Source organism: Nycticebus coucang, chromosome 11 (assembly GCF_027406575.1).
Source record: "Nycticebus coucang isolate mNycCou1 chromosome 11, mNycCou1.pri, whole genome shotgun sequence".
Lineage (NCBI taxonomy): Eukaryota > Metazoa > Chordata > Mammalia > Primates > Lorisidae > Nycticebus > Nycticebus coucang.
The window spans coordinates 16,606,322-16,622,503 of record NC_069790.1 but is presented as its reverse complement, the minus strand read 5'-3'; the positions used below and the strand labels follow the sequence as shown (position 1 = coordinate 16,622,503).

Sequence of the window (16,182 nt, the reverse complement as noted above, 5' to 3'; positions counted from 1 at the left end):
GTCCCAAATGTTGCCCTCAAAGTCACCAGACATAGGAAAAATGAGAAATTGTACCTAAATATACCTTTATTTACCAAATATTTCATTACAAAATTTTACTAAATATTTACAAAATATTCACTGCCTGTTGGCCACCTCTTTCTAAAATTTTGCAATGAATATTTTGTAAATAAAGGTACATTTAGCTACAATTTCCAGCTTTCCTTATGTATGACTACTTTAGGGAGGACTTTCAGAACACCCTATATTGACCTTCTTCCAAGCTTAAAAAAAAAAAAAAACCTACCACTTTTAAGAGAGAATACACACCTATTTCAATGAAGAATAAACTCGACTGTCCAGCAATACCCCTGAGCAGGTAAATAGTCTTCAAAAAAAGGGACCTGGGGAGATTACCTAATTGCAGCAGTTTCCAGGAGGAGAAGGGAGCTTGTAGGATGCTTGTCAACTTCGGGAGTTGTAGGTAGGTTTATATCAATTGCTGTCATGTTGACCGTCCTGGCCCCAGAGGGGCCCAGGCTTTCTCTTTCTCTGGTGCATTACTAGTGCCATGGGGCAGTGATATTTACAGACATTTTCAGATACTTAATCTGAGAAGAAGAGTTTACACAAACTCAGATGGCTAGGTAATTTCCCAGTCTTCTGCAGTAGAACAAGTACACTATGGCGTGGCCCAGTGCTGGGCCCACAGCAGGCCCTCGGAAAGGATTCCATGAGATGCGTGAGTGACCGTGTGAGTGATCAATGTGTCACATGAGTAAGGCACGACTAAAACAACCTCGGAGTTTGAAGCCATTATATAATAAAGCAGAGGGTGAAAAATGCTGCAGATGTCTCCATGATAATCAAATAGACATACTTTTAATATGTAAAATATTAAATTGTACAAACATAACCAAACTCATATACTCAGAGCCTAAGTACATGTTAACCATAAGCAGTTGATTTCTAAGGAGAAGACAGGTATGGAACCAAATGGCAAGTTCTCTATCCATTTCCTAAAGGATCCCTCCAAATTCCTCTTCCTTTGCCCAAAGAAAATAGAGTGCTGGGTGGTGCCTGTGGCTCAATGGAGTAGGCGGGTTCAAACCCAGCCCTGGCCAAAAACTGCAAAAAAAAAAAAGAAAAAGAAAAAGAAAGAAAGAAAAGAAAACACAGTGCTGACGGTCTCACTTATTTGGCCCTCTTGGGAGATCTGCTTTGTATCAGTTTCTCCCAAGTCACACATGAAGCCACTCAACATTGATTCCAACATCACGACTGTCTCAGTCCCATTCAGACTGTTATTATGACATGCCCTGGACTGGGTGCTTTATAAACAACAGAAATTTATTTTGCATAGTTCTGCAAAATAACTATGGCTGAGAAGTTCAAAATCAAGGTACCAGGAGATTTAGTGTTTAGTGAGGGCTTGCTTCCTGCTTCATAGATATCAATCCTCTTGCTGTGTCCTCACATAACAGAAGGGGCCTGAGAGCTCTCTGGGTTCTCTTTTTTAAAAGCACTAATTCCATTTGACCTCATCACGTCTCCATGTCTTCACCTCCAAATATCATCACATCGGAGATGAAGTTTCAACATACGAAGTTTGGAGGGGGGACATAAAACTTTCAGTCTATAGAAACGCGCACCTGAAATTTGTTGATAGCTAGAGATAACATTTTACAGAATTGACTCTCTTCTCTCCTGTTTTCATTGTCCCATCTTCTCTTATTCAGGGCAATAAAAGAAAAGTAGCACCATGGAGAAACCAAGAGCCTGTAAATAATCTAGAACTTTCCAATATGCTTTTCATTATAGTAGATAAAATTTTAAAATTTTTGTTGATGGTGGGTACCAATACTGTGTTCAAAAAAAAAGGACACTTTTCCTGGACCCTGAATGCTCCAAGAATAGCTTACAAAGGCAGTTATGATTATGATGCCTCACTTAATCCTTATCTCAATGTAATATCATCTTGTGCAATTTTAATTTAGTCTTTTGATTATACGCTGAATCAAAACTTTTTTCTATCAATGTTTCCTAACACTTTCCTAACACCTGAGTGAAAACCCAAAGAAAAAAATAGCAAATATACAATTACAGTAAAATATGTAAGTACAGATATTATGATGCATCTTAAAATAAAAAATTTAAGGAAAAACAAACAAAATAAAATACCTGCCTTCCAAGGGTAGAGTGTGCCGGATTCAGTTGTAATGTTTTTGCAGTAGGAACTGTCAGCTGCTCAGAACAGGGCTGAGGCTGCTAACTTCGTTTTGCTAAAGAACCTGAGAAAGATTCAGATCCAATGAGAAGGATCATTGTCTCATTGAGTTGACTCTTACCTGGAAGGCCTGTCAGTTCCCTGAGATGTGCAGTTTCTTCTGCTAATGAGATGCATGACTAGGGTTCAGGCTGTGCTCTATAAGCCAATTGTCCCTGTGGAACATCTTCGGAATTGACATTATTCATCTTGTCTTACACTGTTAAGATCCCATAGGATCCCTTCACCTTGCCTCATCATTTGTAACTGGAAAGCACAGTCAGACACCTTAGATTTCTTCTTCCCCAGCAACTAAACAAACCAGCTGTGTTCAGGAGTATGTTTGGGAGTTCAGAGTTTAATTAAATGAAAACCCACAAAAGCACATCATTGTAATACCTTATAAATATCTCTGATTACTAACGAGAATAATCTTGCTAACATAATTGTCAAACGATCATGTCAAAATTTTTCCTAAGAAAACAATAGAAATGTCTATTTTATTAATTTATTTTCACGTGTGTAAGATGACTGTCAAGCCCAAACTGAAGTACTACTATAGATGTTTAAAATAATGTAAAGAAAATGTATTTTAGAATAAAGCATAGACATAGTAAAAAAAAAAAAAAAGTCCAACCCAAGTCAAAAAAAAAAAAATCTTTTTTCCTGACTCTTCTGACCTTTTCTTCTTTTTTAGAGACAGAGTCTCACTTTATCACCCACGGTAGAGTACTGTGGTGTCACAGCTCACAGCACCCTCCAGCTCTTGGGTTTAGGCGATTCTCTTGCCTCAGACTACCGAGTAGCTGGGACTATAGGCGCCCACCACAACACCCGGTATTTTTTGTTGCAGTTTGGCCGGGGCCGGGTTCAAACCCACCACCCTTGGTATATGGGGCCAGCGCCCTACTCACTGAGCCACAGGAGCTACCCTCTTCTGACCTTTTCTTAGATACCATCACTGTTGTCTCCCTAGGTAGGCACTGGCTTTCCCTGTTATAATTTTATAATTTTTCCCTGTTACAATTTACAAAACCTTCAGAGGAACCGCAGCCACTAACACAGTGGAAATACATGTTTAAGTCAGCTGGAACGTCCACAATCAGTATTATAAATAGCACCAACTGCTTCTCAGAAATAAACTGAATTCATAGTTTATGGGGAAATGTGCATATTCTGTTGACAATTTTAAGTTCCCTACCTCTGGTGGCTTGTTAAATTCTCTCTTCTCTTCCTGCCCTGGCCCCACCTTGCCTTGCTTTCTTCTCTATTTTTCAAGCATTTGTAGTTGACAGAGTCCTGACCTTGGGTCCCACGAAGTGTCCTTTTTGAGTATTATTGGCCTTAATGTCTGTGGGCAAGGCAGTCCCTTCCAACCTTCTTAGCGGCAATGGTCCTTTCTTTGCCCCAGGACAAAATCTCAAGTTCTTGTTTCTTGAAACCTCCCTGGGTATCTCAAGTAACACAATCCTCTCTGGCCATTTAAAATCATGAATAAGATGCCCAGTTTCTCCATAATAATAAAAACTGCAAACTCACTTCAAACACAGCTAGCAGCATTGAAGGCGGCCCCCATCCTGTTCCCTCCGGCTCTGTGGCTCAGCTTGCTACCATGGGGGAGGGTAGCTGGGAACCTGTTCCTTTCCCTGTCAGAATGAGTCTCCTTCTCCAGCTTGCTAAATGATGTTTCTGACTGGTCCGGTTCAGGTGTGGAGAGCAGAGACGCGGTTTAAGAATGGCCCCAGCCCTCTCCTGGGTCAGAGAGCAGATGGCTCAAGCCAATTCTGGGGAATCAAGTACACAAGTTCTTTTGAGATGCAGGACCATCCAGCAACACACTGCTACAGCAATTTGTTTTCTTTTCTCTTTTTTTTTGAGACAGAGCCTCAAGCTATTGCCCTGGGTAGAGTGCTGTGGCATCACAACTCACAGCGAGCTCCAACTCCTGGGTGCAAGCGATCCTCCTGCCTCCGCCTCCCCAGTAGCTGGGACTACAGGCACCTGCCACAACACCCGGCTATTTTTTGGTTGCAGCCGTCGTTGTTTGGCGGGCCCGGACTGGATTTGAACCTGCCAGCTCAGGTGTATGTGGCTGGCGCCTTAGCCGCTTGAGCCACAGGCGCCGAGCCAGCAATGTGTTTTCTTACAGCCGCCCTTTTCCCTCTCAGAGCTTGGTTTTCTCTGCGTCTACTTCTCAAAGCGCTCTCTGTGCCCGCTCAGTACCAACTCCCCAGGGAGTCCTCTGTGATAGGATCTTAAACGGCTGAGGACAGAGAAACACTCACACGTCCTTGCCCTGGCCGTCAGTGGGGGCATAGCTGGCGCCCAGGCCTGCCGCGCTCTCCCGGACTCTGCCAGCTCTCTGCCCCCTTCCTCCTCTTCCTCCTCTTCCTCCTCTTTTCTTTTTCCTCTTCTCTTCCACTTCTTCCTCCTCCTCTTTTTCTTCTCCCCTCTCTCTCTCTCTCTCTCTCTCTCAGTTTTACTCTCACTCTCCACCCCCCACCCCCCAGAATCTTCTTTCCCTCCTCTCCCTTTTTCTCTCTCCTCCCTCTTCAGCTCAAAAACCATGCCCCTCACCTTTTCATTCCTCGGGACTATGTCCCCCAAATTTGAGGGGACAATATTTTTCAGCCACTTTCATTAACCTCAAAGTAAGGTAAAAGCTCTCCGTCTCCCACCCCAGGGAGGAAGGAAGTCACACGGAATTTCAGACATTCCCTGTGTCTCCCTCATTCTGAAGATCAGAGCTCTGGAACTGTCAAACTGGTTTTCAGTAACTGTCCCTGTAAACGCAGCACATGGTCTGGTGGTTCCTCCTCTGGAACGTGGCACTTAGGGACCTCGCTGCCTCCACGGAAACTTCCAACTTAGCATTCTGTTATAAAACAAGAAAGATTTCATTATTGTTCATCATAAGCTACTGTTTTCTGTTCTTCATGATAAACTATGTTTATGATGAAATTATAACATTCAGAAGAATTTTAAAAAGCTTTTGTGACTCAGTCCAAATGCCTGGGAGTGATTGCACCATCATGTAAGCAAATTAAGTGATGGATGAGCATTTACTGAATGCCTGTGGGGTTGATAATGCATAGTGTTGAGTGCTTAGCACATACTACCTAATTTAGTTCTCCCAGTTACCTTATGAAGCAAAAATTATTATTCCCATTTTACAGATGAGTAGACTGAGATTCTAAGAGGTGGAGAAATTCACCAATGATGTAGTTTAGTGGCAAAGCCTGGGCTTAAATCGAGCCAGTGGGAATTTTTTTCTCTGTATACATCTTAAACTCTATTAAGGAGAATTACCTTTAATGGCTTTTGAGAAGCTTTTAGGGGATATGATTGTTTTTATTGTTGCTATTGCTGTTTCTATAACATCAGTGTTCACGCAAATTATTCCCACCTAATGTGACAGAAAGTGCTATTTTAAATGTCCTGACGTCTCCAATTCTTTACTCTTGTTTGCGAGTGTGTTTCTAAAGTTGAAACCAAATAGTAGAGCTCCCAGCAAGGATTCTAATTGTAACTGACAGTGAAAAACATCAAGTAGGTGGGTATTCCCAGGGTTGAGCACGTGTCCTATAGGTACCCCTAATAAAAGTATTAAAATGTACACCTTAAAAATTCTTACTCACAGTTGCTCATTAAAGAAATGTACGTCAGCCATTTCTGACAAGTTGATCTAAGGTTATTTTTCTCATGTTCTAGACCACAAGGTGATGCCACCTTTAAGCACCTTATCATTCCCTATCCCCACATTACCATTCCATATCCCACACACGAGACATTATCAATAACTATGGCGCTGTTTCTTCCTGAACCCTGGAACCTTCAGAACTCCAGGAAGCCACGCTCAACTGTTGGCATTGCCGACAAGATTCAACGCGTCTGTCCCCAGCTTAGTGTCCTCTGATGGGGTGCCTTCATCTCCATATCTTCATGCCTTTATATTCTCTGTTTCAGCTTCTCTGCTAAAGCCCCTCTCAATATTTACACTTCTCTTGTTCCTTATCTTGGACATAGCCAAATGCAAGAAGGCAACAGATCACATCTTGGAAAAATACATTCTGTTTGAGAGATAATAATATTCTCCTACCCTTTCTAAAATCAACATCCTACTCAGAGTTGCCAGAGTAATTCTAAGAGAGTGTAACTTTAAACCTGGGAACACAGTGAACCTGAAATGAACATATTGTATAAAGAAGACAAAATCATCACTTGGAGAAAAAGAATAGCTATGGCCAGACCAGAAAGAGAGGAGAAGGTGAGTGGCTTCTTCCTTTGGTGATCACTCACCGCCAACTCTTTGGCTCTCAAACGCTATACGCTCTTTGTTCAAGAAGGGACAGAGTGGTGCTAGGTTTAACAAAAACCTCTTGACCGAAACGTGCCAAGGTTATACAAGTATTGAGGAAATAATTTTCTCTGCTGATGGATTTAAAGACTGGAGGAAGTCACCAGTTTGCAGCATTGATGTGTTTCCTTTCCTTAAAGACGTAGGCAACAGGATTACTTGTCAATCTGACATCTGCAATCACATTCTCCATAGCAGAGTTTAACAGCATATCATTGAATATAACCACATGTGGCCCATCAGACGACTTGTCTGGATACCCTGGGCTCCTATGACACAATCCTCACACTGCTGCTGATGGCACCTACACATTGGCAGTGAATGTACTCGGGGCATTTCCCCCTCCATCAGTCATAATTCATCCCTATTGACTACCTCAACTAGACTGAGGTGCACGAGGGCAGTGTAATGATATCCTGATGGCTCAAGGAGCCCTGGGTGTTTCCAAATGCATAGTCCTGAATTGCTCAGGTTTGTCACAATCACAAGGTAATATTCACGATTGCTTAAATTGTAATTGCTGCTGAATGAATGATAGTCACATGTGGGTGTAAGCCACCTAGATTCCTATAGAAATAGGGATCTTTCAAACTCAGGTGAAAATGAACACTAGTAGTCATTCAAATGATTTTTTTTTTTTCATTTGCTCTTACAACATGAACTTTAATTCCTCATTTGTGGTTTATGGTCTTAACTCATATAAAGGAAGACGATGGGCGGGACATGCACAGCAACCACCAAATAAGTCCCATTTCAGCAAAGACAGAACACTGTGGGGGCACAAATGATCACTATGATACCAGCATGGGCCTCAGCCTGGTGAAAGCGCTTGTCAGGGATGAATCATTACTGGGAGACAGTCAGGGCAAAGACATTGAGGATCATTGCAAATGATGCCTGCGCTGTTTGCTATGCGATTGATAGGGCAACATTTCTAATGTTGCAACCTAGGCATAGAGCAGGCCATGCTTTTTGAACTGAAGTGGAAGTCAGCCCCTATGCCAAGGATTCCCTGAGGCATTTTACTACACACTTCAACTGCTACAATAGCATCCCAGATCTCCAGCTGATCTCCAGGCTTATAGTCTCTCCCCAGTTGAACCCACTCTAACCACATGGTCACATGCACACCTGAATAGCTCCATTTCACACTTCTCCCTACCCTCCTAATGCATTCATCATTATCCATTGGGTGGATGGATCTGACTCTTCTGGGCTGACCTGTCTCAACCTTCTCTCTCTCTTTTTTTTTCTTTTTGAAATAGACTCACTAGGTCACCCTTGGTAGAGTGCCATGACATCATAGCTGACAGCAACCTCAAATACTTGGGTTCAAGCGATCCTCCTTCCTCAGCCTCCCAAGAAGCTGGGACTACAGGAGCCTTCCACAATGCCTGGCTATGTTTTTTAGAGACATGGTCTCCCTCTTGCTCAGGCTGGTCAACCTTCTTTTGTATGCCAACTACTCAATGCTCCAACACTCAGGGGTCTCCCCCATCAGTTGGTCTCCTGTTGGAAAGGTTTCCCTGCTAGACCAAATCCCACTCAACCTCCAAGACCCAGCTTGGCCCTTCTTTCTTCTATGAAGTCTTCCCAAACCATCCCTACCTTCTTCCTCAGAAATAACTCATTCATTCCCTATGTTCTTTTGAGCACCCACCATGTGGGTATAGAGATTTTTAATGGAGAGCCCTTGTCACTCATTTGACACTTAATCCTTTCCTCCCTCAGGCTGTTGGAATCTTTGCATTTGCCCTATCTCTCCTTCCCCTGCCCCAATTGCATCCTCTGCCACGACATGGGACAAAGTACTTATGGAGAGAAGGTTGTACAGGTGTTGGGCTGCTCTGCCAAAATCCTCAGCATTTTAGGCGAGTGTGAGTTTGTTGCCTTGTTTGCTCAGGACCATTTCCTTCCATCAGGACTTGTCCTAGCGTAACTCCTTCGCTTCTGAAAGCTGGGAAGTCAAATTCCAAAAGCTAGTTTGGGGACTATAGGATCTCAAAAGCGTCTCTTTCTACCTTTGCTTTAAAACTGAAGACGCTCTTTAGCCTTGTCGAACCTCTGTTTTAATTTCCTACATGTATTTCAATCTGGCTGAAATATATGTAGATGCAAACACTTCTCTTGACAATCAAAAGACCTTCATTATAAAATACAAGTTCCACAACTGGAACCTGGATCACTTCTCAGGAGTAGAGAGTGTCGGGCCTTTGCCACCTCTGCTCTTCTGGCTTCCTCCGTGTGATCTCTGTGCAGTCAAAGCCCATGCAGGAGTTCTGATTAGATCTGTGGATGTGCTCAGAGGAATCACAGCCAGACTAAGCAAAATAGGCACTTCAGAGAATTTTTAGATGACACAGGGTGTGATCATCTCTATCTTTCAGTGAATGGGAATAAATTAAAACCAGTGTATTGTGATACATTGGAGAATATGACAAAATTCTCCATCATGTACTGACAAGTTCTGAACACACCGTTGGTGGCCCCAATTCCCCTGAAAAGGGAACAGAATTGAGAAATGACAACTTCGCAGAAGGTCCCCTAATTTTGCAGCCGCTGCCACTCCCGCCCCAGCCCCTCACCTTGTAAGCAAACCCTCTTGTTAAAGCCTCCTATGATTAGGCAGATGTCTCTGGCTCTGACACAGCTGTTGCCCCGTCCTTGATAAATGATGCCTGGGCCTGGGAAAGAAGAGCGGAGAGGCCGAGGAGGAATGTGAATGGTGGTGCCATGTTTTAGTAATGTCGCTGCAGTGTTGGGAAGTGAGGCTGTACTTGGGGGAGAAGCTGGGAACTTGCTTGCTGTCACCTCCCCTCTCCTTCCCATCCAGAGAGCAGGCAGAGGTTCTCATTATTGCAGAGGTGGGGGCAGCCTCACGACCGACATTCTTCCTGGGGCAGAATACCTCTCTCTGTGACAGTGAGTTCTGTCATATGCTGTGCCTTGCTCCAAACCACTCTCTCCCACCAACTCCAAACACACTGACATCTGCTGAAAATAGAATCCTTCCCCGTAAATGCATCCAGCTTTGGGCCCAGGCCAATCCAATGGAGTGGGGCTGCAGAGGCCCAAGACACAGAGGAAGCCAGCATGGGTGGGCCCGGGGCTGAGCTTTCACTGTGCACATGTAGGCTAGGATGGGAGAGCTGCTATCCAGGCCTCTCTTACTTTGCCTATGGGTCACAGAATCCAGCCTTTTGAGTCCTGGACTGTTTAATGCAGGACCACTCATCAATACAGTACTTGCACACTGTGATCTATCAATGCGGAGTCCTCCTGCCCTCGCTCACGCCAGTGCAGCAGGTCAGTCATCACAGGCTTGCTTGGTGAGACGCAGCCTGCACACCCCCGGGAGCTGCTGACCCCTGTCGCCATAATTAGCTGACCTTTATCAGCATCCATTGACAACTGCCATTGACACTTGATATTCGCACAGCTCCTCCATTAGTGCCATCCCACAGGGGCTCTTGTGGTGGAAGCAATGGCCACATGGGGAAGAGGACTTCCTCCAGCATGGTCTGCCACTGGAGGGTGCGCTCCTGTATTCCTACATCTGGAGTCCCAGTCAAAAAAAAAACATTTACTGAGAAACTTCAAAGCGCTGCTCTGGGTACAGGGGGTAGAAAGTGATGCCGTTTATAAACCTGGCCCACAAGGAGCCTTTCATCCAGTGGGAAATGGCAAATAAGACGCAGCGTGTTTGTAGGAGCCAGCACCCTTCGATGGCCTCCATGCAGGCCCAGGGGGAGCCAGGTGGCAGAACAGAAAAGCGAGCCTTTGGGGTCAGCCAGGCCCGAATGCCAGTTCCAGCTCTGCCCCTCCCAAACTCTGCCAGGAAGAAGCACAGCGGAGTTCCTTGTGCCCCGTCGTTCCTAATGAGCAAAGGCATGACTAGCTCCTACTTGTTTGAGGTGTTGCAAGAATGAAATGAAAGCATACGTGCAGAAACTCCTGCTGAGATCTTGCTGTCACTACATCTTGGTGATGCCCCAGGCCAGGTCGCCGCAGCTCACAGCTGGGAGGCAGCACCCGAAGGCCGCCAGCAAAGAAGCATCCGTGGTGTATGGGGGCCAGAAAGCAGCAGCCCCAGACCCTCCGTAGAGTCCACGCCATTCAGAAATAGATGCCATATTTTCAGTTTTTGCAGATTACCTCTGTCCCCAACAATGTGTGACTATGGTCCCTGCTTCCAGATTCTGTGGACACCCTGCCCATTTGCTGTTCCTATTGGCCATCTCTTGCTCTTTAGCATGGTCATTGGACCCAGCCAGACCCCTCCGGTGGTCAGTCTACATGAGCCATCACTGAAGCCAGAGGCATCGGACAAAGAGTAGAGCTCCTCCGGCTACCTGCCACCGAAGCCCACAGCCCCTCCTCTTTGGGCCCCCCGTTTGAACTACATCATTTAGGGGGCACCTTCTCTGTGGTTTCAGTCCTCAGTAGTCATTTTCACCTCTACTTCAAGAATTCCAAACATTTGTTTATACTCTTGCTTCTTTCAAGCCTTCGGAAAGCTTAGGTCCTCTGTGATAAGTGAGACACAGCCAGAGGGTAGCAGAGCTGGGGGTGGAATCTGTCTGTCTCCAGAGTCTGGGCTGGACAGAGGCTAAAGGACCCTTAACTCTGACGGGTGTGAAGGAGCTGAGTCCCGCCCTGTGAGAGGAGCAGGATGTTTGGGATGTGGGTGACAGGAAGGGGGCAGAGGAGAGGAGGTGGGGCGCAGATGGTGAGGGGGCTCCCCAGCTAGACAAGGGCTGTGAATGCCCATCCTCTCTCCACTTTTGAGAGAAAACAGATGCCAGCACTGCCCTGGCAGAAATTGCATGTTTGTGCTTTAACTGATGCTTGATTTTATTTTTAAATAAGACGTTTTCCCTCCCTCCACGTTCAGGCCATGTGTGCTTGTCTCCTCTTCGGATGCTTGTCCTGACACTTTCTCCCACGCCCCCTCCCAATCTGCCTGTGGATTCCGAGTAGGCTCCCGGGCAGCACCCTACAGAGACCCGGGTGCCATGTGGGCTTGGATTGCATGTGCAGACCCTGAAGGGCGCCCAGTTCCTCACCCTACAGAGACCCAGGTGCCGTGTGGTCTTGGATTGTATGTGCAGACCCTGAAGGGCGCCCAGTTCCTCACCTCTGGGCATGTCTCTTGCAGATTATTGGGACCATCCCGCTGATGCCTAATCCAGGGCCATCGAGCCAAGCAGCGAGCGCTACTCAGGGCCTTCAAGTGCAGCCAATCACCCCCCAGCTCCTGACAAACGCTCAAGGCCAGATCATCGCCACAGTCATTGGGAACCAGATCCTGCCGGTGATCAACACCCAGGGCATCACGCTGTCGCCCATCAAGCCAGGCCAGCAGGTAACAGCTCCAGTTGGGGAAGCCGTGTGTCCATACTTTCCATACTTACAAATGTAGCTTTGTTTCTCATTCTTAATGAATATGGGTGATAACTACTAAATAGGTCTTTAATCTAAAAATGGGGATATGTTAAATTCTAAATGGAGAAAATACTCTAAAATTTGATAGAGGTGTGTTCTTATTCATCTACACTCACGACACCTAATTTTCAGATTTTTTTAAATGTCAAAAAGAAACCAAGACCACTTATGCCTTAACTGTCAATGAAAAAAAAAAAAAGATTAAATACCAAGAGATCCCAAGTTAATGCTACTGAAATTGCTGCCTATAAATGAGGGAAGGAAAAATAAGAAGTTCTTCTTGGTTGAATTTCATTAAAATCATGATGATCCAGTTCACTTTTCCATTCAAATGTCAATTGAGCATTCCCTGTATGTTTATGCTAAAGACTGGGTGGACCATAGCACCCAAGAAGAAACACACAGCCCCTCACCTCCTGGAACTTCTGGTTAATTGATTCCTTCAACAAACACTTTAAATGCTCAGAAACACAAATGAAAAGAGAGCTGCTTTCTGATTGGGGGAGTTCTTTATGCTATGAGGATACAGACACACAAGCAAAGCTGTCGTGCAGCAAAGCAGAAAATGTCCAGGGGCAGGGCAGGTGTGACTGCAGAGATGAAAGCGGTCAGCTCTGTCCAGAGAGTTTGGGGTTCTCCCAGAGATAATGGCTTGGGAATGGAACTTGGATGGATGGCTAAGATTTAACCAGGTAAATGAAAAGGTAGTGAGAAGCAGGTACAAAGACAGAGTGGACAAATCAAGAAATAGGAGACAGGTCCCTGTGATTGGAGCAGAGGAGTGAAGGGCAGTCAGGGAAGACTCTACAGCCAAGCTAAGAAGGATGGACTTTGTGTGATCTTGAGCAGACTGCAGGTTCCCAGAACACACGACAGGTTTCCGTCTGCAACATGAGCCCCAGGCTCCTTGTCTGCAGCGTGGGGATAACCAGCACCTACCTCACGGAGTGGATGGGAGGATTGAATGAGTTACACACATGCAGTGGTTAGGACTGTGCCCAGCACATGGTGAGCACTAACAGTCGTGCTGATGGTGATGGTTTCCTCTGCAGCCCTGAGAATCTATAAGAGGTATTTTAAAATGGGAATAGTGTGCTCAGTTTTTTTTTCCCCCAAGAAAACAATTCTGGTAGCAGTGCGAAGGTTGAACTGAAGTGGTGAAACCTCGATTATAAACAAACCATTTAGGAGACTACAGTAAAACACAAACAAGAGTTGCTGAAAGCATGCACATGATAGTTGCTAAGGTCTGGAATCGTAGCGGAGCTGGGGACAGCAGAGCTAAATCTGGGAGTCATGAGTACACTTGTTGTAGCCAAAAACAAATGAGATGAGAAAGAGAAAGAGGAGGAACAAGAGAAGGAAGACAGACCCGAAAAGGCATCAGAAGAAGGGAAGGAAGACCAAGGAGTCTTCTTGGGAAACACCAGCGTTTTAAGGGATGGAAGAGGGTAGGAGGGAAAGTGGGCAGATGACTAGGAGAGGAACTGAGTGCAGTCATCCAGTATCCAAGATTTCCCCCCAAAATACGAAGTGGACAAGTGTCAAATGCCGCAGGGATGAAATCAGGTAAAGCCGTGGAGAAACATCAATTCCTCCATTTATTTGTTGCAATGTTTTAAAGGCTGCATCATGCCTGTTTGACATACACTGAAACAGGGAGCCCGTTATCTAGGTGAGTTAAGAAGTGAGAGGTGGGCAAGGCTAGGACCCATATTTAAACTTGGTGTGTACGCTGACAAAAGAAACGGGGGAAGAGAATGACGAAGACCACAGGGACGATATGACCGAGCATGTGGCTTTATGTGTTGTTGGAAACTGTATAATGTAAAGCAATTAACAAGGAAATGAAAGACACAGGGAAGGGAAGAATAGAGCACCAGTATCATCATTCATCTACAATAATGCAAAAACATCCTTGCAGAGACTTTAGCCATTGCCTCCCTGTGGCTTTTGATCCAACCAGAAAAACAGCCCATTCAGAGGCTGTCCTTGGACAAGCCATTTGCTTGTTCAATGAATATTAAAAAAAAATATGTTTAATAGAAATAGTTGTTGACTACCTGCCATGTGCTGGACCCTGTACCAGGAAAACTAGGCTTTGTTGGTGGACAAGACAGATACCATGAGCCCTCTCTTCACGGTAAAGACAGATATAAGCTCTATCAAGGGAGATGCACATTTGTTAAAGACTTTTGTAAACATGTCCCTCAGATCCGTAAAGCCCAGGAGAGAGAAGTGACAGAATGTCTGAGAGCATTCGGCAAGGGAACTTCATCCAGTGAGGGAGGAAAAACTGAGCCAGCTCTGAATACACACGCTTCCCAGAGACAGAGGCCTCCATCTTCTTGCTAGACTAAATTGACGTCTCTAGCCTGGAGGAGCCACAGTTCCAAACCACCCTCCTCTTCCTCAGCTTTATCCCAGGCAGTGGGGCAACCCCTGCCACATTTACTATCATTAAGGACTTTCCCTCCCCGCCATCTCTCAGCTGTTCATTTTTTTACTGTTATAGTTACAAGATTCCGTTTGATTCTCTACCCACAAACGGCTCCCCAGCTAAGGCAGGATTCTCTGTATTTCACAGGCTTTGTAAAGCCTGGTTCTCTCTGTTCCAAGTACTTTCAGAATTATCCCTAGAGGGAAGAATGAGGGGATTAACCTCTTCTTGTTTAATCTGCTAAAAAATTATTTCTTTCAGCAAAACCAGTTGCAAATTGCCCAAAAGGTGATGAATTAATTAGAAATGGTTAACATTTGATATAAAGTAACTCTCGCTTTCACCTTGAATTTCAAAGGTGAGTGTGGGTGATAGACTGTTGCTGTTACCTAAAATTACAGCTGTAGATTTCAGGCAGTGTAGCTCTGATCCAGGAAAAGGGCCTGAGCGAGACATGGGAAGTAGGAGGCAGGAGCGGTGGTGCTCCTCACCCTGTGCCCTCAGCAGACATTAGTAATCGCTTCCACACTCTCTTTCACCAGCCCAGACACACCTCAGGAGCTTCCTCCCAGAGCCCCTGTCAGACCCTGGAGTGCAACCTTGTCCCTTACTGCAGGACCATCCAGCCCTCTGCTGGTCTAATGACCACCACAGTCCTCTTCACTACAGAACTGGAGATCTGGCAACTGGGAAGAAACAGCCAGGTTCTTGGGGGTATACCATACAAATCCAACCAATGGACATGTCAGCTGCAACCACCATCCCCAACAGCAAGACTCCCTTCTCCGGTGTGCGTTACGTGCACCCCAGGTGTGTGTGCACACTGAGAGAACATGTGAGCACAGCTGAGCACAGGGGAACTGGATGAAATACCCAAGACCCAGCAAGCACCAATGGGCTCATTCCTTACCGTCAAGGCACATGCCAGTAGTCTGTCCTGCTCTCAGAAAACAATGGCGTACCGAGTCAGAAGTACCAGGGAAATGGTAGAAATAAACGAACGACTTTATTTCTTGGCATCAGCTCCAGTTGAAACACCTGAGAACATGCAGTAAAGCTAACAAGTAGGGCAAATGGACGGGGGACACGCAGGGCTCAGTCTCAGAAATAAAAGCTATGATTCTGAGGCTAGTGGATCATAAAATTGCCAGAGTCAAAAAGTAAAAAGCTCTGAACTAGAAGTATGAGGATAGCAGTCTTCAATTTTTTTCTTTAAATATTACCCTTTACATTGAAGAAATATAATATGGACAACCACTAAAAAATAAAGGATTTCTGTCATACAGGAGAGAAGTTTCTCAATTTATTTTTTCATGTGATTTATGACAAATGCTTGATCTCACAAAAGCGTAGTTCTGACAGTAAAATATGCCATAAATTACAAGAACAGAGAGTTCCCTAACTCAGAAGGAAGCCCACTTTTACAGAGGAAAAGTACAGGATTCTCGGAACAGATGACCTGGACAGACTTGTTTTATCTTAATAAAATTAATTACATATTTAATTTAATTTTTACAGGTGCCTACCATTAATCAAAAGAGACTGGATTTAAGAATAGAGTATCCAACACTCTTGATGATAATTTATCCCAATAATGGATGATTGAGAGGAACTCATTATCATCTAAAATGTGAACAGTATTTTTAAAATATACACCAATATCTAATAACCCTGGATAAAGGTCCCCCAGTATCA

General features: G+C 44.9%; 1 protein-coding gene across 3 annotated transcripts in view; it reads left to right on the top strand.

Annotated features, from left to right (window-relative positions):
* Window positions 1–16,182, top strand: part of POU6F2 (POU class 6 homeobox 2) — a 516,807-nt gene that overhangs the window by 478,065 nt on the left and 22,560 nt on the right. For all 3 annotated transcript variants that reach the window (XM_053553939.1, XM_053553938.1, XM_053553937.1), the window contains one exon: window positions 11,761–11,967. In XM_053553939.1, coding sequence (XP_053409914.1) covers window positions 11,761–11,967 — 207 coding nt within the window. The remainder of the gene's footprint in view (window positions 1–11,760; window positions 11,968–16,182) is intronic.